The sequence below is a fragment of the Linepithema humile genome, chromosome 2 (genome assembly GCF_040581485.1).
Source record: "Linepithema humile isolate Giens D197 chromosome 2, Lhum_UNIL_v1.0, whole genome shotgun sequence".
NCBI classification, from domain to species: Eukaryota; Metazoa; Arthropoda; class Insecta; order Hymenoptera; family Formicidae; genus Linepithema; species Linepithema humile.
Genome location: NC_090129.1, coordinates 10,135,669 through 10,159,034, shown reverse-complemented (window position 1 = coordinate 10,159,034; position 23,366 = coordinate 10,135,669). Strand labels below are relative to the sequence as shown.

The following is a 23,366-nucleotide window of genomic DNA, read 5'->3' as shown; positions in this document are numbered from 1 at the left end:
ACATCGGCCGAAGTGTACGCGCGGAGAAGAACTTGCGCGAAAGAAGAGCGAGGAAAGTGCAGCGTGAGAGAAAGCCGGGAAAAACTCGGAATAATTTAATTTCATAGGCGCACGCCGCCGCTACTAATGGCGGCCGCTTGCGCTTTAATGAGAATCCGGAATCGGATATTTTGCTAAAGCAAATAAACGACGACTCCGTCCGATACGCGTTTTGAACTGTTGGGAAATCGAAACATGTGTACACACGGTGCATACACTCCGACGTATGTAAAGTTTGTCAATTGGGAAATATTCTGCACACCCCGTCGGCGGGCGAAGCGCCGCAACTTTGCAATAAGCCATTTGACTCCCGGGAGAGTTGCTTCGCGCAGCAGTTGAAAATTACAAGGGCTGTATTGAATCGCTGTGAGTAAAGAACAACGTGTCAAGCTCGAAATGACTAATCAGTATTCGTAAAACTTGCGGAGTGAAATGTTGAATCGCGCACGAAAAATACAAACAAGTTTCGAACTCGTTTTCCACGAACCTGACTGAGAATCGCGCTCTTTTGTTTTATTTTACGGGTCGGCCGCGTGCGAAATTTTTGTGCGTACAATTAATCGTTTATCTTTACAATGCTTCTATTCTTTCCGCCGTTTCAACGTGGCCGTTTCTTGAGGCATTGTATCGCGCTGTTATTTAAACTTTTTTTTTTCGTTTGAAAATGCGTTAATAAATCTCTGTCACACAACTTGAAAGAAGGAAAACCGTGAATAAAACAGTAGAGCTTTACACGGCAAACAAAAGCTCCGAACAGAGAACGGAAACAAAAAAGCAGCATTGCCTTTTGAAAAAAAATCGTGATTTCTCACAGCTTGGTTTCTATAAAACCGACATTAAAACGTTAAATGTTTGAAATGTCGGTTTCTTTCCACCTTTATTCAATTGTATCGGGCTGTCGGCCCTTTTCGATGTGGACGCGAAGAGTAAGTTGCGCGAAGACGAAATCAGTGGTTCGAGAAGTCGTAATGTCGGACGCGTGCTGACAAATGTCTCCGCGGGGGTGGAGATGAAATTACATGCTCGTTGCTCAAAGCAGCGTCGACGTGACTCCCGGCGGGACTAGCGAGTTAGGGATATCGCGCACACCTCTCCACGTCCTGATCCGCATAATAATTTCGCAAATCGTATACACCCGTTGCGTCACTCACACACACACACACACATACACACACCGCGCCGTGCTTCCGTTCGTCGCGCACTCGCGTTCATTGATACGATAATAAACGCCGGGCGAGGTATTCGCGAGCGGATTTCAACTTCTCTACCGACTCTCTGTTCCGCAAACCGGCCGACCGCGATTAATTCTGCGGATTCCGTGAGCATTACAGTTCACGCCGCGGCTAAAAACCGCGAAAGTTGAGGGATCGGTGGAGCTTAGTTGCCGCGCAGTTTCATATTGGGAGAGCTTCGTTCGCGGTGAAACGATGATATATGTATTAAAAAATAACTGCATTATGCGATGCAAGAAATGGAATATTTTTACTGCTAATTGGATTCCTTTTTCTCGCTAAAATAAAGTTGATAACACGTTGCAGATGCAAATCAAACCTGGAATACTATCTCGAATTTCCTGGACATTTTTTTTCTACCTGGAGAAAATCTCAGATGAATTTTTCAGAGAATTTGATTGGCATTTGGGGAATCCCTTTTTGAAAATGTCTCTTCGAGAATTTTGCTTTTATTTTGTGACCCGTGATTAGATTGTGACCCTTGAATTTAATATTCAAGACTTGAACGACTATCATTTTTTTTCCACGAGTACGAGAAAAAAATATTGAAAAGATCGTGCGATAAACAAATTCATCCTAAATTTGCGTGTAAAAATGTTTTATTTTTACTTAAAAATTTAATGGAAAGTACTTTAAAAATGAGAAAAGCCTCAAAAAAATTTTTTTAAAGGTTTGAATAATTTAAATAATGCAAATTCAGAAGTGCGCGAAAATGGAATTATAAAAAAAAACTATGTGCAGCTACTACGCGAAAGCGTCGTCGCGGAGGTGCAAGTACACGTTTTACGGGGCCGTGAAAATATGTGAATATCTTCTTCAATATCGTATAGATTTTCTTCAAGCTGTGTACAAAATCTTAAATCTCTCAGTTTCAGTTTGCATTTTGGCGCATTTCGCGATCCCCCAAGTTTATTCGATTTAAGTCGAACAAGAGATATTGAATTCGTTTTCGAATTCAGCTCACGTAAATTCTGAACCCCACGTCTCGCGTGCTGCCACAGTCACGTTGCAGCTTGACGCTTTAAGCGACGAGCGTCGAATTTCGTCACCGAGTTACATCAACGCTATGATGCCTGTCGGTGGAGGATGCCGGACAGTTGACCGCAAGAGAATAGGATGATGGCTTAGCCAAACGTCGATATCCGAAACGTGACAGTTTCTGCGATAGCTCTTATTATTTGACGATTGCTTTATCGGATTAGATGACGTTAATGTAAGAATCGTACTTTGATATCGTGACACGCGTCTTTTTGAGGAATAAAATCAAGTCGTAAGAAAATTAAAAAATAATTAGATAAAGGCTCTTTTAATATTTACTATCCATATTAATATATAGATATTAAAAAGTTAATATTGAAGCGCAGAGATAATGATGTAAGCTTTACTTTAATAAAATTTATCTGAGTTTTCGATATTTTTTGCGCTTTTCCTTCCAAAATTCTCTTAATAATTGGCAGGTAATTAAAATAAGGTATTTCAAACTGGAAATCAATATTTCTCTCGCAATATAAAAAACCCAAAAATGTTCGTTAATTGTTCAGCGCATTATCATTGTAGTGAAAATAAATTTGACGAAAGACAAATATGTAAAATATTGGATGTTCAGAATAGTTATCGAATTTTTGAATGTTTTACATTGCGATATATCAATCTTTAATTTAAAATATTTTGTTTCAATTGCCTGAAAATAGTAAAAAAATTTAGAAAGATAAATACAAAAAATATCGGACTTCTCTTAATTGGATGTTCAGATAAATTCGTTATCCGCTAATGACTTTCATGAATTTATAACATATATTTTAATAACTAAAAGATATAATTATTTAATACTTCACAGCTATATCAGCTTAATGACGAGTATTAGCCGATACTGATGCGAGATAAAGTATTTTTAGACTTACCGCTGGCTCGCCTATTTTAAGCACGCCGATACGTTGAACCAATCGTCCTGGATTTCCATCTGGTTAACATTTTAGCTCTCACTTCGATCTACCGCGGGCACGAATTTCTCGTCCAGTTGCGCGAACCAATTTGCGAATACGTAGAGACACGGAGAGAGGTTTTCACGGGCGTTGGGCGGCTTGTCGGAGAATGCCTTTGCGACTGAAGTGTGCTGTGCAGTTAAATCCAGAGCAAATTAGTAAAGTCGAAAGGTCTCCGTCTCTCGGCACTTACCATTGTTAATTGGCAGCGAGCGGACAGAGGGCTGAGAGCGCCGGGGACGCTTTCCGATCTTTCTTTCCCGCAGAATGCATTCGAGGCACACGTACGTTCCATCTCCCGTTGTTTGCGGCCCCCGCCTTTTGTCGCTCATCGCAGAACGTGACCTCATTGAGAATCAAACGCGCCCTCAAAACGCCGCGTTCGCCATTATCGTTATCTGGAAATTTTCTTCACGGCGACCCTATTTGAAATTTACTCCGGTCTTCGTGCTAATCGCAAATTCTGGAATTATAGAATCATTAACACACTTATCTTCGTGAATCCTATTTCTGATCGCACAATGATAATCGCGAAATTCGACATATTCAACTTCCCAATATAATCGCTTCGTTTAGATTTCTTTTCCAAAAGTCAAGATTCTGAGCTATTCAAGTCTGACGTCAATAAATTTTTTGCAAGAAATGTTGAACATTCAAGAGACTCTCGTTTATGACGGTGACGCAAAAGTGGAAACGATGCCATGGCTGGGAGTCACATGTTAAAATTTTGAAACGTACATTTTCCAAGGACCGATAGCAAAATTTGTCATGCGTGTAAGCATGAAGAATTCCCGTGAATGTGGAATGAGAATCGCAATGTTTGCAAGTTTCTCGAATTTTGTTGCTTCCGTCGCAGCGTAGGAATTGCATTATTTGAAAAATATAAAAGACTGTTGTTTCAATGCAAAATATTTTCCTTTAGAATCGATCACAAAACATGAAACATTCTATATGCATTCATTAATGCCAGTTCAGAAACAGTTTATTCAATTGCACCGCTTACAATTGTGAGATAAAATATTGATAGCTTCGATTGAAGGTATTTTTCAAAACAACTAATTTATAAATAATATTCAGCTTTCAATGTACGTATAAATGTTCTTATCGTATAATTCTTATCGTTAGCGTAGTAAAGAGAATAAAGATATTTTTTTAATTACAACGAATAAAAATTAATTAAATTTATAATTTTCCAAAAAATTGCGCAAAATGTGAAAATTCACATTAAAAAGGGAAAAAAATAGGGACATTTGCTTTTACTTTATTTTGCTTACTCGCAATTTTTGTGCGCGGCGACTTAAGTGGATAGCATGCGCTTTTCCAACTAAAAACGTGGCTCTCCCGCAAAATGATCCCTGCATTAAGATATTATTACTAGCCCGGTGCAGTTCAGCTCTTTTTGTGACATTTGCCAGAACGACAATTGCTCTCGACATGCAATTTCCTGCCGAAACAAGCGCCGGACACGGCAAAAAAACTGAAGCGAGGAAAATATGGATCTGTCTTTCAGAATTTTTATAATCTTCTCCTCGCTTTTGCGGCGTTTGTTTTTTGCCATCTATATTGCGGCGCTCGACTTTTTTTTGCAGTTTCGTTATTGCCAATTAAAGAAAACGGCGTGACGGCGGAAGAACGAACGGCCGGCTGACGCCCCCGTTCTTCTCGATCCTGTCAATTGCAAAGCCGGAGGACCGGCCGAAGATAAAAACCGGCAGTTTTCCGCGGAATTGCTCATAAAGAGCATCGTCTCGCGTCGCATCGTGTTCGAGTAGCGATCCGTCGTTGGTGTCCGCAGGACATGCACGATGTTCCGTGAAATTGCTCGCGCGAGATGGCAATCTTGGTGGACCGAGCTATGCGTTATTTATCATGGCCGGCATTTTTTCACCGCTTTATTGCGTTCTTTGTGCGAGGGTATTGCGAAGAGTAATATACGTGGCAACAAAACTGTATTATGAGTGCAATACTGAAAGTGAAAATTCAAGATAAAGCAGCTGTCGATATTTGCTTTAAAATTGATCCGCCAACGATTGAACGATGATAGGCCTGGTTTGCCAGGTCAAGCAGAAAGTTCATTAGCTTGATGTTGATGCAACTTATGATATCGTTTCAATGTATCGATCGTTCGCGTGACGCGAACAGCCGTCAGTTTGTTCTGGCCTCATTAAGTTACTTATCGTGCCACTTTATTGGATATTTTCTAATGCACAGATATTGATCCCTTAATTATCCGTTATTATATCGATATCCACATATATAATGGATAATATTAAAAAGAAAATAGATGGATGGTTGCTTTCATCGATTATAATACTTTACATAAATCTAGTGTGCTCGTTCTACAGAATTAATTCGGAGCATAATTCTGACGGCATGCAAATTTAATTAATGTTGTATCAATTTGTTTATTATAACATTGTTTATTATAACATATTTTTACGAAAGAAGTTATCGACAAAACACAATAAAATACATTTTAAACAAGTCAAAGCGTAATTTCTGTAATTTAACTGTGGGGTATATTTGCAATGATTCCTTTGAATTTTCATAATTACGCTGTATTCTGCAAACCGCGTAATTAAGACAAAAACCAATGATATGCGATGTATCTATACAATTCCACAAATATCTCAAATTCAATTAACTTCAGTTTATAAAGCTGCAACAAATTTACAAACGCTGACTCGATTCGCCGAAAACTGGACTCGCGAACAGTGTGTATCGAATGAATCAGAGATCAAAATTCAAAATATGGATGTATAGCGAACTTACAAGTGGAAAAATAACGAGAAAAAAAATCCGGGCAATAAAAACACCGTTACTGTTTCTATTTTTCGATTCTATGACACATTGCTTGGTGAAATATTGCAGAGTGTTCTGTATATTTTGTTTTGCAAGTGTTTTTATGCTTCTCGTTACGCAATAAAAAGAAGAACAAGAGAAGGGATTCGTTTTACGACTGTAATCTCTTGACTGGAAAGCGAGATGCTTCGGGAAAACGGCAATCTGCACGGTAATTCATTGGAGTAATGGCAAGTTATTGCCATACTTTTCACAAATTGTAATTTATACAGACAGTTTGGCGATTAAGGAGCCAATGGTATTGCCTTGAAGCGCGTAAAACACGGGTCAGTGGAACGCTTCCTATTATTCGCCAATACGGATGTGTATTAGCTCATTTTAATCATTATGTCAAATTTCGCCATTACCATTTTTTTCAATTTAATAAGTTTGCTTCAATATATAATAGAAATTTTCGAAATAAATGACACAATGTAGCCGCGATGCTTAATTGATTTAGGCATCTGAAATATAATTTAAAATAAAAATTATAAAAACTATTACAAAAAGTAATAATTATGTTACAATTTATAGTGATGCTTCTTAATTTCGAATTCCTCTAAACATTCCTGGATTAGATATTCCTGCAGCTGATGAAAAGCATTTCAAACACGCTGCAGTAATATTAATTCCAAAACTATGGCAATTATTTTATTTGTGGTAAATCCAATATTTCTACTCTTATACAATTAAATGAGACGTATTTAAAAATATGTACCGTTATTTTGGGATATCTTGAATTTAACGTCTTTCTTTTTATAATATATTTACAAGATATAAATATTTTTAGAAACTAAAACAAAAACATTTTACGTTACGAAAATATCTTCTCGATTAAGGTTTCAAATGGAAACTTTATGATATTTGAATTCCATTTGAGGGGGTAAATGAAATATTCGAACGCGCGCGCGGGTTTTATCGGATGCAAATTATCGGATTAAAAGTAACCAGATGATTGCGACGCAATTAACGTGTCGTGTCGCAAGTGGGACGCTTCGGCAATCCCGGGGATGACGCCAAAATTTGTTACGTTCCGGAGATGATTAAGCGGGAGATGCATAAGCGCGCGGTTATTGCCTACACTTGCCACAGCGCATCGCCATGAAATGCCGTGCGCGTACAAACATTACTATTATACGAGATACATTATAACAAAGACCCAGTAATGCGCGATGGAATGGGCATGTCTGATGAGCGTTATTATAGCTCACGAAGGCTAGCATAATTATTGATGACCCCTAGTAATCACAACACGCGTTTGATTACTAGGTTAGGTTGCCGTTCGACTACAGTATAAGTATAGATCAGGGTGTATAATTTATTTGTTGTTTACCGCGTATTTGCAACAGCTGAAATTGCACTAATTAAGCACTGTTTTTTCGACAAGTAATTCATATCGATATCTTTAAGATCAAGAAGTTTTAAGATCGATGGAAAGTTGACGTGCATGCAATGGGGACGCGGCATAGAATCACTTATCTTCTTAATCGCTTACCTCGTGCCATTCTCTCGTCGCGTCATGATTTCAATTTAATAAAGGAAGCCTCGTTCGAAGGCGATAATGTACTGGCGTTTTACCTTCTGCCGACGACGCGAATGAACGCGATGCACACGCGTACGCGCGCTAGTGAGTAGCGTCGCGCGAGAACACACAATGGGGCTCTCCAGTGCGCCGCACAATTGAGAGCGATTCGCAAACACGGGCATAGAAGACCGCGCACAATGGCGAACTTCAACAGTGCCGAGTTATGTACGGCTACGGTATAGCGGAGAAAAGGCATAATCGAATCTCTATATATTGTAAACAGGCAAATCCCAAGTAACTTACTTCAATCAAAATTCACCGCCGCTCGCCGCGAAGCGGCGCGCGAATGCCATTATTAATGGCGGTTGCACTTGCATAATTTATAAAGTTATCTATTATTGTTAAAATCCATTATTAACGTCATCGTTGAATACAATATCTGTTTTCATTTGTGAAATTACAGTGGCAAAATTATATTTTAAACAAGTAACTAATAGACAAGATACTCTGCTACTCGCAATCTTAATTTCGATGACAAATTTACAATTGATTGATTTTTTCTTAACGAAAATATTGAAGCACCTGTGGTTTTTTAGCTACAAGTGACTGAAAAGGAAGGCTTTTACAAATTAAGTAATGAAGAAAAAATAGTTGTGAGATGACACGATAATATTGTTGAGTTAATTTCGAGTAGACTATAATAGAATTTTCATTTGAAACTTAATTACAGAGATATATGATGGTAAAAATTGGAAAGTTGTGATAAATGATGATCTGCCTCGACGCTTTCACTGAGGAAAAACTTTAAATTACTCTAAGAAAATTGAAGACGCGCCATTAAAATTACACGCGCAAGTTGTAGAATACCTTGTGCAATGATTAATAAACGTTTGAAAAATATCGCGATTTAAAGTGTGGCGGAGCTCGCGAGGTCGTGTTAATTTTGACCCGCTACTCGATACGCGCATATCGCCCCCAATATTAATGTCGGGGGTATCGCGTGTGTGTATAGAATGTATCGCGTTCGTTTTTCATTGCCTGCGTACAATCGGACGGGATTCATAACCGCTGTGCGGTGCGCGAGCGGATGAGAGTTGGCTACAGGTGGTCCCGGGCAAATCAATATGTGTACGCGTGTTGGGGCGGATATACGAGAGAGCACCCTTTAACGTTCCCCTACAGTCACCGCCACGGATTTTACGATCTCGGCGGAGACGACAGCGACGATGACAACGGTCTGCCGCGCGGCGAAAAATATTTTTCCTTCCCTTCGTCACAAGACCGAACGAGTCTCGGACTCTTTTTCTCTCTCTCTCTCTCTCTTTCATTAACGCCCGCAAAATATCTCGAGACGCGTCTTGCGGTACTTACAGCAGCCTTGGGTAACTTGAGGCTAAATTGGAAAGCTATGTAAGGTGGATCTGGTAGACGGAAGGGTCTTCGCAATAACAAACTCGCTACAACAAATAAAATAAAGACATCATTTCGAACAAAGTACGAGAATCGAATTAAAGAGGGAGGAGATTTTGGTCGAAACAAACTTTTATTGCAAAATCATATAAATTATAAATTATATGATAATAACATCTGAACATATATATACTGTATATAAAAAAGGAAACAATATAATCCGCATGTAACAGTTAATATTATAACGATAGATATGGCAAATGATTGAAGTTTAATTCACGCAGTTATGTACTCTCTAAATTTCTTGGAGTGGAATCTCTTTTGGAGTGAAAAGTCACTCCAAGTAACAATGAAAATACTGCCAGTCGAAATGGAGTGAAATTTCACTTTTCGAAAAAATGAAATCGGGACGTCATTTTAAAGACGTCATTTTTTACATCTTTTTGACACGATGTCTTTAAAACGTCTTATGTCCCGACATAAGACATATTAAAAATTTTGGACATGCGTATTGTCTGGGATTTGGTTAATGTTTTCGATAGAAATTAATTACTTTCACTGTCCCGAACTACATACAAAATACATTAACCTCTCCCGGTTCTGACACTACCAACGAGAAGGCGATTTCGCTTTAAGTTGGAGTGAAGTTTGGAGCGCTAACTCCACATGGAGTGAATTGGTCAGTGACTCCATGATTATAGTAAAAATTTCAAAAAATTTAGAGAGTAGGTTTCGTAAGTGCTAACGTAACTTAAACATAATAATACTATCATAGTGATGAACATTAGATTGTCGAAAATATATAATGATGCAAGTCAATAATGATTATTCAAAAAATATACCTCTTTTATATTAATTCTCATCGTCACTGTATTCTTCGTATTCTTCCACGAGCTCTCGCGGATAGCCGATGGCCTGAAAGTCCTCCACCGACAAATACTGTGATGCGAGCTTCAGCAATTTGTATTGCCCGATACATTCCACTATCCATTCGACGATAATGGGCGCCGCTTTGGCGGTGTGATACCAACGTTCTGAAAAAGAGTTGCCTAATATGCTGGCGTGGACTCGAGAAAAACTAGTATCCTTGTATCGCGGTAATAGCCTACCGATCGTTTTAATATCATGAGTATTGTCCTGGATTACCACGCCTTTCATGCCTCCTTTCTTAGCGAGATCTTCGAGAGAATCGACCACCGTGGCTCCAGTGGCGAGTAACAAGTCCTAAAAACCGAGAGTATTGTTACACGATGGGTTTGGCCCGGGTCCAATTTTAAATGGTGCCGGCTGAACGCGAAGAAAGCGTAAATAAAAATCCTTCAGTGACGCGCACAAAGCATTCGTTTTAATCACTGCCGAAAAAAATGCCGTTCTTTACGACGCATATTAATAGAATTTGCGAGAAGAGAGAATGACGATCTGGATAAGTTCTAGATAAGAAAGTCGGAAGTAAAGATACATCTTTCATTTTGTGACAATTATGATAAAACTAACTTGATATTGGCTGTGCGAGACGTTGTTATACGGTTTGACGCACAAAAACGTGAACCCTTCAAACAGATCCTTCTCGCGCAGTCTGGAATTCCGTGGGCCCTTAACGCCGATGACGCCGTCGTTGAACGTAGTCGCTTCGTAGGGACCTTCGTCCAGCAGTTTCTCTCGCTCGAGACAATCCTCGACCCACCTATAGCTGACTATCCACTTCCGGTGAGCTATGCCTTGGAGATACTTGAGCGTGCTTCTGGCTACGTTCCGCTCGCCGGTCGTGTTCACGATGACGTGCGTTACGTTGCGATCGAACTGGTTCACGTAATTCGCGCCGTGCTTCGCCGCGAGTTCCGTCACGAGCGATACTTGAACTTTCGACAAGCTGGTGCATACAAAGCATAGCTGTTGTCTGTCAGACAGCTGACGGACGTTCTCCGACGTCTTACCGTCCGTCTGCTTCGGCAGCAAAATACTACCGCTCAGAATAGTTTCCTGTTTGCTCTGCCCGATTGCGGCGGGACGCGCTACTTTTGGCGTGCTTTCACACAGCGGCATCATGTTGTATACAGAGCTACCGCTCGTAATCGTAATCGCTGATAGATGTGATGTACTTTTCCTCGATTCAACTGTTTTTATGTTGCTTTCGCTACTGCAATATTGCAATGTTATTTGACACATCATTCTGCACTACAATGATTAAATAATTAAAAAAAAACAGTCAGAATTGTCCTTCTCTCGGCAATTGCGAATATGAATTTTATTTTATTAACTGTACTTCAATGCGTATTTGCGAATCGATGCAAAACAGATGCATCAAATACTGGCTATCGTTTAAATCACAACAACTGTACGTGTGTGTACATATAATTCTGAATATTAAATAACATTTATTTCATTATTTTTTCAACCGCTTATGTTTTTCGCAACGTTTTAAATATTTTGCAGCGCTACGTTCGAGGCCAAATGAAGAAGGACAGTTCTAGCCATTTCATTGTAAATCATGTAGCACAAGTGCTTACATATTTACAATATGTACAAGCGTATTAAAGTAGCAAAAGCGTTTAAGCGCACTCGCAGAGTGTACTGTGAGGCGGAAGAGGGTTTAAAACACGAGTACTTACCTCTTCCTCGTTCTCTCAGGAGTGTTCTCGACAATGTCGTCTTCTTCGGCGTGGCGTCCCTGCGTTTAAAAGTACCGTGTGATTCTTCGTACGCTACATTATGTGACAAGCTCTCGTGTTGCAAGACCGAAATGCATGACGATTACAAATAACAGTGAGCTAACTAAATGAAATGAGATTGCAAGTGTTATAGCGCAGGCTTGACGAGATAATATATAGGCTATTTCATAATTCTCCGCTGCCGTGCAATGCATCCCCCTGTAATTCCGCATAGACTGACGCGTGCACATGTGTAAAGCAACTGGCTGGCTTTGTAAAAAGAGCCGTAAAACGTTTATAGCGCAAAAATTTAGTGGAATCTAAAATGTTGGTATTAGTATATTTAATGCCACAGATTAAATTTTGCGAGCACGCGGAAAAATTAATTACACGAATTATTTCGGCGAGATAAAACTTCCTTCAATTTCTAGAAAATGCGCGTACAACGTATCTCTATTATTGCATGCGCAATGAAGAATAAATCATGCAAAAATTGTACTCACAAATGTAAATTCAATTAGTTGCACTGTTTTTTTTTTTCTAAAGAATTTGTTGCAACGCGAGGCAGACAGATATCATTTTGAGATAGCAAAGGCATTAAAAAAGCATGATGAAAAACATGCAATATACCGATTAAAAATAGATGAAGAATGTCGTATAACAATTGTGTAAATAATAAACTTACTTCTGCCGCTGCATTCTCGTCTCTGTCATTTAGCTTTCTTCTTTTCGGAGTGCGCTGCACCTCTCGATCGTTCTCGGAAGCCACTTTCGGCGTGGTTTTTCGTGTAGACGGGCTGCTGAATAGGTCCTGCTCAAAGATTTGCAGATGAGCCTGATCCTGCGTGACGTTCATGAGCGTGTCGTTTTCGTCCAGCTGACTCAATGAATTTGTCGAAACATTATGTTTTTTATCTGTCTGGAGACTCTCGGCGCGACTGAATGACTTCTCCTTCTCGTGTGATGCGTTGTGCTTCGTAATCTCTCGATGAAAATCCTTATCAATTGTGTCAACAAAGTGTTTTGTCGTTGTGCCTTTTTTGTTCCCTCGATCGTCCATTGACTCGCGTTTTTTGTGGACGTGGGATATCGCGTTTTCCTTGTCGAAATTTTCCGAAGCGTTTCTCGCGGACAACTTTTTAGTGTTTCTGGAAGAATGCTCGAAAATGTCGTTCGTCGATGATATCATCGGAGTTTCCTGCGTGGCGTCGCGCGGTTCATCCGTCATCGTGGGACAGTTCGGCGTATTCTGTTCCACCAGCGTGCGGCTATGATTGCGAGCCGGCTGCTCGCTGCTCGACATCATATCCTCGCTTTGCGGCAGGTCGATGTTGGCGATGGTCTCGTCGAAATTGTCCTGCAGCAAGTAATCTCCGCTGTTCTTTTTGCTCTGACTCGTTCTGTCGTTCAGCGCGGCGGAACTCAGCGACCGGCGCGCGTCAGGATCACTGCGCGGTTGATCGATCTGCAGCACTCGATTTATAATGTCATCGTTAGAAGGATTCGCGATCTTCTGCGTTTTACTACCGTTCGATTCCATTAGTTCTTGCAGCATAAAGTCCAAATTGTCCGAATGGAAGATGCTGTTGCTTTCAAATACTTCCGACTCTTTGATTTCCGATGTTGCGAATTTGTGGCTGCAAAAAAAACAAAGGTTATTATATAAAAAAGAATATATTCGTATCCTCAATAACAACAATATTTTTTCAAGATTAAATGCGCTCTCTTGCGTGAATTCTGTTCTGTTTTGTGTGCTATTTTTTCTCTTAAAAAATAACAATGACAGTAGAGTGCAATAGTAATTATTCCGAACAGCTTAGTGTATAAAAAAAGATAAAAATAGAAAAAAATACATTTAATTTTGAAAAGATTGTCACTGATTAGATAGATGAAACATATAAAAATTATAATTAACAGTAATGATAACACACGTACTGACAATTATAAAAAAAACTAAATAAAAAAACAAAATAATTACTAGTTAAAAAGCCAACAGAGATGAAAGAAGTTTTCTACAAAAATAAAAAATATCGTGAGTGGAAAATTAGAATGTAAATGATAACGTTTAATTCTTGCGATCTTGTGTTCAGATAATGTTTTGCGATAATCCTCCGCATAGTTTTCCAAACAATTGAAGCAGTGCACATGATTACAATTAGCACAAATTATATTTTTCTAATCTTTATAAAATTTTCTACAACATAAATTTCTTTATACGTTTTTGAGAACAAGAAAATATTGCAACATTTATTTTACTCTAAAAATATAAAAATAAGAACAAAATATGTTTAATACCAATTTGTTATTCAAAATGAATTCCGATCGCATAGAATTAATATTTATATAATATCGTAATAATTTCATTTACCTCTTCCGATTTTCTGCGACATTTGCTGATAACTTGGATTCTGTGTCCGAGTCGAGAATCGGCACTATTTTCTTGGGCGCGTGCTGTTCCTCAGAATTCGAGATCACTTTGGAAATTTGATCGTCCGAAAAATTCAAACGGCGCTTTTTATTCGCATCCAAATCCGATTTTTCGCCATGGAATGATCTGCTACATTTAAGCTTTGTAGGAACGTCGAACAAGACGTCGGAATCGTCGCTGTCGTCGAATAGCCCTTCGTCACCAGCGTATCTCGTTCTTTTCCTCTTTTTACTGGAGCTTTCGCAGTAAGACTTTTGTGCCGCTGCGACTCTAGTGGACGCTGCGAAGTTACTTTCTTTGATAGCGACTTGCTGCCGTATCGAACTGGCTTTGGAGTCTTCGCTCTTGCTCGTCGGAGAGTCTATTGCCAGAAATTTCAACTGCGAATCTTTGTCCGGCGATAGCAGCTTAACGGAATTCGTCGAGCTTGCATAAGGGCGCGAAGTCTTCCGAATCGTACTGTTATCGCTACGCGCGCGAAGCGTATGAAGAGATTTCTGCGAGCGCTTCTCAGCGTCGCCGGCCGATTCGGTCGATCGTTCACTCGCCTTCATTGAAGAGCGCTCGACCGCCGTGATCCTTTTTCGACTTAAATCACGATCGATATCCGTCCTCGACGTCGAAGTCCCTGAAACTTTGCGAGTTGTCGCTGCCGAGAAAAACTTTGCATCTTCCGGGACAGCAGCCGCATTCGCGTTCACGCTATCCGCGAAATGCAGATTCTCTATTACAGTGATATTGCTGAAACTTTGCGAGTCCTTCGACGGATTGGCAGACGCTACGAAGTCGCGCAACGCTTCACGCGCGACATCGGATTCCATTTCCTGCCTGCTGATCGATTGCTGCATGTTGCATACTGTGCCGACGTCAAATTTGACTCTCAGCGCTCGTTCACTTTTCGTCGCGTACAAGTAAAAGTATCTTACATTGCTTCGTCTGAACAATGTACCCAGTTGTATGAACTTTACAGAGAATCTGTGTCCTTGATTCCTAGTGCTTCTTGGCGCCGCAGATCCGGCGACAATATCGCCAGCGTCCAAGTTCAAATGACGTCTCACAGCTGCCATTCGAGTAGACTGCGTTTTGTCCCGCGAATCGACGTTCCTGCAGTCACTCGCATCACTTTCATATCTGTCAAGCAGCACTCTGTCGGCCAGTGAGAGTTGGCTGAATAGCGGCGAATTTGTGTTATTGCTAACATCTGGTTTTCTTCTCAACGATAATCTACCTGATAACGGAGATTGAAAAGGAACCTCTTCCGGCGTCCTTTTCACACTGCTGTTCTCTTCAAGCCCGGCAATTCGATCTTCGATCGTTAAGTCTGCTGAATTTTTAGAATTTCTGATAGAAGCTTGCGCGGCGGTGGGCGTTATTTTTTTGCATCCTGTGGATTTGTTGAGTTTCGCCGGCGTCAGTCTTTTCCGCGGCGACAGTAATGAAGCAGGATGAACGTCAAATTCTACATTCTCTTCGCGATATTGATTTTCGGCATGTTGAAAATCCTCGATACCGATAATTTGGTTTACCTGATCGTTGTTCAAATGCCTTATGTGTATCCTTTCGCCTTCTTCCAGCGTGATACACGACGTTTCTATCGGCAAGTTAATCGTCGAGTTGATGTCTTTGCCTTTGGTAAACGATACGTCTTCATTACGAGCATCTGTTTCAGTCGATGCTTTCAAGTGAGTTTTTATGCTTGATAAGTTCGGACTCTTATCAGCCGCATCCTGTTCCCGACCAATTGACTCTTTTAGTAGATTAGATACGTTTGCCTGATCTCGACTCGTTTTACCGCTCAGCATTATTTTACTTAAATCGTATTGATTGCTCAGCTTGATATTTTCCACTAACTGAGGCAGCTTTTTACTCTTCTCGGTGCTCACGTTTAGTTTCTTTATTTTCTTCTTTTTCGCGCGTATCTCCTTTCCGAATTCCAGCACGCCGGACCAATTCGCAGAGCTCGTGTTTGCCGCGCTCAAGCTCGAACGATCACGTTCCTCGATCGTCGCTGTTGTCAATGTCGAGTTTTCCCGATTGTTAGTCTCCTCGACGCCTGGCTTTGTCGCGTCTTTCTTCCGACTTTCCCTCTCGCGTGAATTTACTCTAGCGTGAATTCCGACGTACTTTAATTTGTTCGAATCGATATCGCTCGAATCGATTGTCTTTACTTTGCCGGATTGCCTCGCTCTCGTGCCTTTCTTTGGTTGAGACAAACCTTTTCTCGTTTGGGACGCATTTTCGTCGTCTTCGTCAATATATACCGAACTTTGTTTTTTACTTGTTTTACGATTCTTCCTCATCTTAAATGTCTTTAATGTCTTGCTAGTCGCGTCTGATTTGCTATCATCTTCGGATTGATTGATCGACGTAGTTTTGCCTGTCATCGATACTTTGTCATCTTTGTTTAAAGGCAGCAGTTCATCGGGTAAGGTATGAAGCCACGTACGAACTTTGATTTCTGGCATGTCATTTACATCGTCGGTAAAACCTACTTTGCTGAATGCGTTCGATATAGATTTTTTGTTTAACAAGCTCGAATTGAATTGCTGATCACCACGGTTAATCGTCGTTTCTCGACTGCTGAACGATTTTTCTATTTGTCTTTCTGAACTTTGATGAGTGGATTGCGTTTTCGATGATAATCTTCTGGAGTTTTTGTTAACGCATGTATCGGAGCAGCTTTCCTTCGTATCATGCGGTCGTTTTGAATACGATAATACTGCAATACAAATGTTATCTAAGCTTTACAGCGGATATTGGAACGGTTTTCCATTTGCTAATATTTCATTTGCTAATATTATTGAAAAATGTTATGTTTTGATATATAATTATCAGAAAGTGAATCAATTTGCAATCGCTCTTTTATATATAAATAAATATGCATAAATACGATTAAGTGCGTAGATTAAGATTATCAAAATATTTCTGTAGTCTCTATATTTTTCAGATAATGATTATTTTCATTGAGACGATTATTGATTACACATATTCTGCCTCATTCTGTATCAATACAAAACGCATATGTAAGAAGAATAGAATAATCTTAAGTATTAAAGTACAAATGTATTAAACAATATTTTCTGTATGTGATTATCTTATCTACTTTTTCTGCGTGGAAAGCTATATTAAAGATAAAGCAGTCTTGATAACAAGATTACACATTATAACGCTAATATAAATCCTTCAATACGCAATTTCTCAAAGCATAACACATTTCACTTTCTGGTATATATTTATAATATTATAATATTTATAATATTTATAATATTGAATCATAAATATTCTGATACCTATTAATTCTTATAATGCGGTAAATAAATTATATTATTACTTACATCAACAATTCATAAGAAACAAAAAAATAAGAATAACTTTTCTAAAGAATTGCCAGATTGCACTGCAATATTGACGACATTGTTGTATAAATTTGGTACACAATTTCAATAGTGAACATAATTTCTGTACCTTATTTATTGATTTGCAATTGTCTTATTTAGCTGTGAAAGTTAAAAGTACAGTATCATTGGATGCAACACTGTAAAAGTACATTAAGTAAGGTCAGCACTATGTTCTTCGTGGCGCGCAGGACGGCGGAGGTCTGAAAAATTTAATTCTTGATACTCTAGGGTGCCTCGATTCACGCTATACGTTTTAGAGAAAGCTCAATGTTTTACGAGACTCTGGAGTTTGGGTATCACGTATCGTTCCGACGTTATCCTCGTCCTTCGCGCTGAATATTTAAGATGCCTTTACGACAGTTTTTTATTCTACTTTTTCTTATAGTGTTACTCAATATGCAACATGTAGTCGATCCGTAGGAATATGTTTTATGAAAATAAAAAGTCATGAATTATTAATGGAAATTAAATTATTTACTACATTTACTATATTATAAATATTATATTATAATATTATAAATATTAGAAAATATCAAGATATTTACGATTTTGTAAAAAATATGTTAGAAAATAAAATAGGTTCTGCTTTGAGAAATGGTGCATCGCTGAATAATGATTCATATTTTACCATATGATAAACTGATGAGTTAAGTGTCAATTTGAATATCATTAACAATTAATTCATAATCATATTTTCAAAAGAAATTGGAGTCAAAATACTTTTTATACTTACTGTCAATGTGACTGTCTGTTTCGATAGCAGAGACAAGTGCTGTAAATTTTTCTATGCATAACTGTAAATGATTATCCTTGGAAATATTGCGTCTGTCGAGCTTTTTCTTACACAATGGACAAAATGAAGATTTCTTCTGCAAGACCTCTGCTGCGCACAACTTACAGAAGGAGTGGCCACATCTTGTCTTCACAGGCTCTATCATCAATTCCAAACTGTAATATAAAATTGTAAATTTACAAATCATATTTTGGGATTAATCTAGTTTCTATTAACACAAAAAGCATTAATAACATTATCATTTTGCTTTATACATTTATAATTAAATACATGTATATTATTATGAAGCTACATTTAAGTTGCTTTGTGTATCATTATATTTCTTTGTTTCATTTACACATTTGAAAAATTGATAAGTAAGCTAAATATGTAGTTAACATAATTCAAATTTCATTAATCTAACATGTCTCATATAAAATCTGCAAGAACTGTTAATTATTTCATTGGATTAATTCATAAGTGCGATAAGAAACACTGAACACTTGTTGCATTACTGGAATCCTAACCTATATTTGCACCAAACATCACGCGCAAAAACAGCTTATTAATGACAGCGAAATACATCATGCGAGTATATTCGATTAAAGTTTAGCGGCGCTCTGATTAGATACTTGTACTTGTTCTAGCAAATTCACCAGATTGTGCACTGCAAAGATTTGTGGATGCTGTTGACCGCATCGTACAGCCGATCGATGTCACTTGTAAAGTTTTCTGACATCCTTTTGTTCCTTCCTGTTAACACATAGAAACTTGTTATCGTGGAAACTCGTGAATAGTTTTTACCTCGATATATACAATCCTCGAACAATTTACAAAAATCCCGGCGAGTTGTTTGTTACCTGATACGTCTGGACGAGCTTTCCGTTTCGAATCGACAAGAGGAAACTTGACATTGCGCGGGAACGTTACGACGCCAGACGCCGCAGGCAGCTATGTTATCGATTACGCGCGATCGATCGAGATCATCGAAATGTAGGAATCTTGTGGCTTTTCACACAATGCGCGAAATATTGCAAAAACTATTTGCATGCAATGTGCATTAATAATAGATTAATAACACGGAGCTGTACATTAATTTGCTTTGGTAATTACGTTAATGACATTAATTATTAATTGAATACTAAATTGAGACAGATAAACCATACGCTCTACATAACCTCCGCATCTTCAACATTTTTGATATTTTATTTGATATTTTATTTCATACTTTGAATATAATTTTAAATTAAAATAAAATATATTTTGCCCAAATTACATAGAAGATTTTTATAATTTATTTCTTTTTTATAAATTACTTCATAAATCAGGAAATAAACAACAAATGACAGTATACATATTACTCACCTAAAAATGTGACAACTTATGTTAGACAACATGCCATTAGAGTGCGCTAGTATGCTTCTTAACTACTTGAAGCAAGCGGTGCGTCGGTTTTTGACGCGCGAATAGGATTATTGTGATTTTTGAATGCAATAAAACATATACGGTCCACGACGTGGCCGCACGACACGGTTTCCTTTGAGGTGATAAACGCGTTCGCGAGTGATATTTGTGATATTTTGTGAATTGTCGACACGGAGTGCACAGTGATGATGTCTTTCATCCGACGATGTCATATCTGATTTAGTATTTCGCAGGTAACCTCTTTAGTACATATGGGGATCAAATTTCATTTTAGCTCTGCAAAGTAACGGACATTTTGTCGTTTGACTAACAATAGTTTTTTGATACTGGAATTTTGTAATATTAATGCAATTTGGCAAATGTTACACACAATGTTTTACATTTGTCAATATAAAATCTCTCTCTCTCTCTCTCTCTCTTTCTCTCTCTCTTTCTCTCTCTCTTGCTGTTTTGTTTTTATTTTTCTTGCTCTTAATTTACATATGTTCCAGCAACAATTAGTAATTGTATATTATGTGCTAATAATATAATTCATAGTCATTCAATATGTAACTGTTACATAGATTGTATTAATTAATACTGATAATCGTCTTTCCAAATTTCACACACACACATACGTAGAATTAATATTAAATGGCAGATCAAATATTGCATTAATTATTATAGACAATAAAGTTATTGAATATTGCGCGATGAATATTAACCGTATATGCTATCTGTACATGTCAATTTCCTTTTTTTCACATTTCTGCAAAATATTTTATTATTATCAACAAAATATTGTATAATAGATAGATTGTATAGATATATAAATAGATTGTTTATTATTATTATATTATTATCAGTGAGAATTGAGTTAATCCATCCAAATTTTTTAGATTTATTAATATATTTAGATTTATTAATATATTTATTAATGAGACTGCACTGTTCTGATTGATCGAAAGCTTTAGAAATTGATAGATGTTACATTAGCCATGAAATATTTACAATATTATTTTCGAAGATTTTAAAAATATTTCAGCGGAAACTACAACAATAATTGTTATCAGAATGTGCAGCTACAAGTAAAAAATTAATTTCAATTAATGTAGTTAACAGACTTTGATATATTAACATATATTGATATTACATTGACGCATATGTACATATAATACAAAATGATTTCAGGGATATTCAAATTAGAAGAGTTCTACATGCCGTGAAATTGCGATGTGTGCGGGCTGCCCGGCTCACTTGGTTAATGTAGACCTACGGCCGCTGCGCGAAAATTTTGCAATGGGAAACGGAATGCGTACGTGACGCCGACGTACCTTGCGAATATGAATATAATCTTGCCGAGAACCAAACCAGGATTTGTACTGACGCGCTCATGCATAAGCCATTTGCTGGTTTACGGAAATGTCGAGAGCACCGCGCGACTCCGCTCGAAAGCGAATTTATACATTATTCGTCCGCGATTATATAGAACGGCGGATTCCGCGTTTCAAGGGAGCTGCTCTCGGCATAGGTCGTTTCAATTATTCTTCTCCCCGCGTTGCAGTCCACTGATATAGGAAATTTTTCGGCCCTCCGCAATTAACTGTACAGGCGTCCGCAATCTTGCTTTGCACATTTGTTGTAGACTTGATACGACATTAATAATCATTTTTTTACGTTTAGACGTTTAAGAAAATCTTGTGATAAAAGTTAAAATAAAAGAACGTTTAATAAAATGGAAGTAACAGTAATTCTATTAGCATTGATAAATGTACTAAACTATAAGTTTTCATCGTGTTTCTTATTTTTATACTGTTACAAAGCGAAGTTTAACAGTCTTTATTTTTCTTCTGCAGGACTTTTGTTCCAATGTGCAGCACTGGCCACTGATCATTTTGACGCACGTGTAAAGTTCAACAATGTCTCTATGTAGCATGAACGGAAGGACCTGTTGATGAAGTATGGAGTGGTTTTTGCTTGCCAGTATTTTTCTGCTCTCCTTATGCGGTAAGTATTAAAAACGATTTAGACTTCTCTTATATGAAAATGCCATTAATAACAGATTCTTATTTTTACGCTTATTGCTTGCACAAACATCTACAAACTGAGGATACATATATTATCACAATACTGCAACTTGCGATAATTTGATAGTTATCTGATATCTGGATTGAAATATGAATTCCAATTTTTATACTTTTGTCTCTAGAATTAAATTCGGCGTTTTTTTTCATTGATTATCTTCAGAAGTATACACTCTATACATTAAAGTCGAGTAAAAATCGTAAAACATCGGACATAAATTAGTAGAGTAGAATTTTATCTATGCTATATGAATAATATATATTTTATCATTTCAACGCGGATTTCTGTTTATTATTCTACAATTTCGCGCTTGATAATCGGCTTAATGAACCGTAATTCATAATGCGTACTAATTTCCGCAATTATGGTGTATTAAAATTTTGACTTGTTCGCAATCGTTTATGAGATTGCGCAATCAGAAATTCAAGGGACACTGAACAAAATCGCAGTCGTTAGGCAATTTCTACGAGGCCAATTCGCTAAAACAAACTTGCCCGCTACGCGAATTCAATAGCTCGTTCAACCTCACTACAGACTGCTACAGTTTGATCCTAAATTATACTTCGTTTAAAATTATCGATTTTCTATTCGCGGTTGAACTAGGTGCGTCTCGCACCCCGCCGATCAAAACTTTAATCTGCATATGCAGATTGCTCAGTATTATCGGAGAAGCGATGTAGAGTATAGTAAGAAAAATTCTCCTTTATGAAATTGCATTCTTTATGTCGCTAACACAACTCTGCATTAAGGGTGCTGCGAAAGCGTCAATCACATATTTCGCAAACCTGATGGTAAATTAATTCTTTACGTTTGTTATGTTACGAAGGACTCTTTCTGGACACTCATGGCACGAATGCATGCGATGCTTGATAATCGTTGATTCATCGTTTTGGTCAAATTTACATTGCAATTAAATCTACGGCGCGTAAAATATAAATGTAAATGTGTGCTTAAATCTCTTGAAGAATAGGTCAAGCAGGCTCGGAATAATAATGAGTACGTTGATACGGTTTCGTGAGATGATAAGTGTTAAAAGTTATATAATTGTTATCCATTCAACAAAGTGCGATTTAATAATACTCTGTCAGCGTAATCAACGAATTGGATATTTTATACTTATTTTTGTCATCATCGACGATTGCCTGACACCAATGAACGAAGCGCGAAAATACAATTTTAATATATAAATTTGGCGATATACATTGAATCAAATTTTCTGAAAGGTGAATCAAGTGATTATTGTGCGGTTGTATATACACAACATTTATATTTCCTGTATATTTGCACATCTTTTGGGGAATTTAAGAAACGACTGTTAATTTAATTGTGTAACATTTTTACACATTTATTTTAACCAAAAATTTTTATCTATTGTTACTTTATTTGCTATATTGAATATTGTGTATTGAATAAACAATATATAAAATCGATATATAGTAAAATAAAATAAACAAGAAAGGTTTTACGTTTCATATTTGTACGTTGACATTTTACTAAAAATTTCGGATTATTTATAATAGACAAAATCGAATATCGTATATTCTATGTTCGAAAATACGGTCCGCTAAACTCGGTTTGCAAAAAGAATGCAACAGGTTTTGA

General features: G+C 37.7%; 2 protein-coding genes across 5 annotated transcripts in view; one reads left to right on the top strand and one right to left on the bottom strand.

Moving 5' to 3' along the window:
* Positions 1-23,366, top strand: part of LOC105679601 (uncharacterized) — a 52,580-nt gene that overhangs the window by 20,845 nt on the left and 8,369 nt on the right. For 2 of the 3 annotated variants that reach the window (XM_067349019.1, XM_067349017.1), the window contains exons 3-4: positions 21,536-21,686; positions 22,514-22,555. In XM_067349019.1, the coding sequence (XP_067205120.1) occupies positions 21,641-21,686; positions 22,514-22,555 (88 nt within the window). In that variant the 5' untranslated portion in view covers positions 21,536-21,640. Of the gene's footprint in view, positions 1-20,028; positions 21,687-22,513; positions 22,556-23,366 lie in introns of those variants that run through there. The other variant, XM_067349018.1, reaches the window with a different exon arrangement.
* Positions 9,216-19,292, bottom strand: LOC105679600 (breast cancer type 1 susceptibility protein homolog). Of its 2 annotated transcripts, XM_012379721.2 has the most exons (9): positions 19,136-19,292; positions 18,932-19,028; positions 18,237-18,451; positions 14,046-16,824; positions 12,363-13,314; positions 11,639-11,697; positions 10,524-11,166; positions 10,139-10,253; positions 9,216-10,063 (listed from the first exon to the last, which is right to left on the bottom strand). In XM_012379721.2, exons 2-9 carry the CDS (start codon positions 19,012-19,014, stop codon positions 9,882-9,884), a joined length of 5,028 nt encoding a protein of 1,675 aa, XP_012235144.2. In that variant the 5' UTR covers positions 19,015-19,028; positions 19,136-19,292; the 3' UTR covers positions 9,216-9,881. The 2 variants fall into 2 exon arrangements, with proteins under 2 accessions (XP_012235144.2, XP_012235145.2); XM_012379722.2 differs by lacking the exon at positions 19,136-19,292 and having other exon boundaries at positions 18,803-18,941.

Coding starts and splice junctions, on each gene's coding strand:
- LOC105679600 (XM_012379721.2), bottom strand. CDS start 19,014: ATGTCAGAAAACTTTACAAGTGACATCGATCGGCTGTACGATGCGGTC. Junction 11,167..11,638: donor CCTGAGAGAACGAGGAAGAG/GTAAGTACTCGT, acceptor GCAATATTGCAG/TAGCGAAAGCAACATAAAAA. Junction 10,064..10,138: donor TCATGATATTAAAACGATCG/GTAGGCTATTAC, acceptor ACTCTTTTTCAG/AACGTTGGTATCACACCGCC.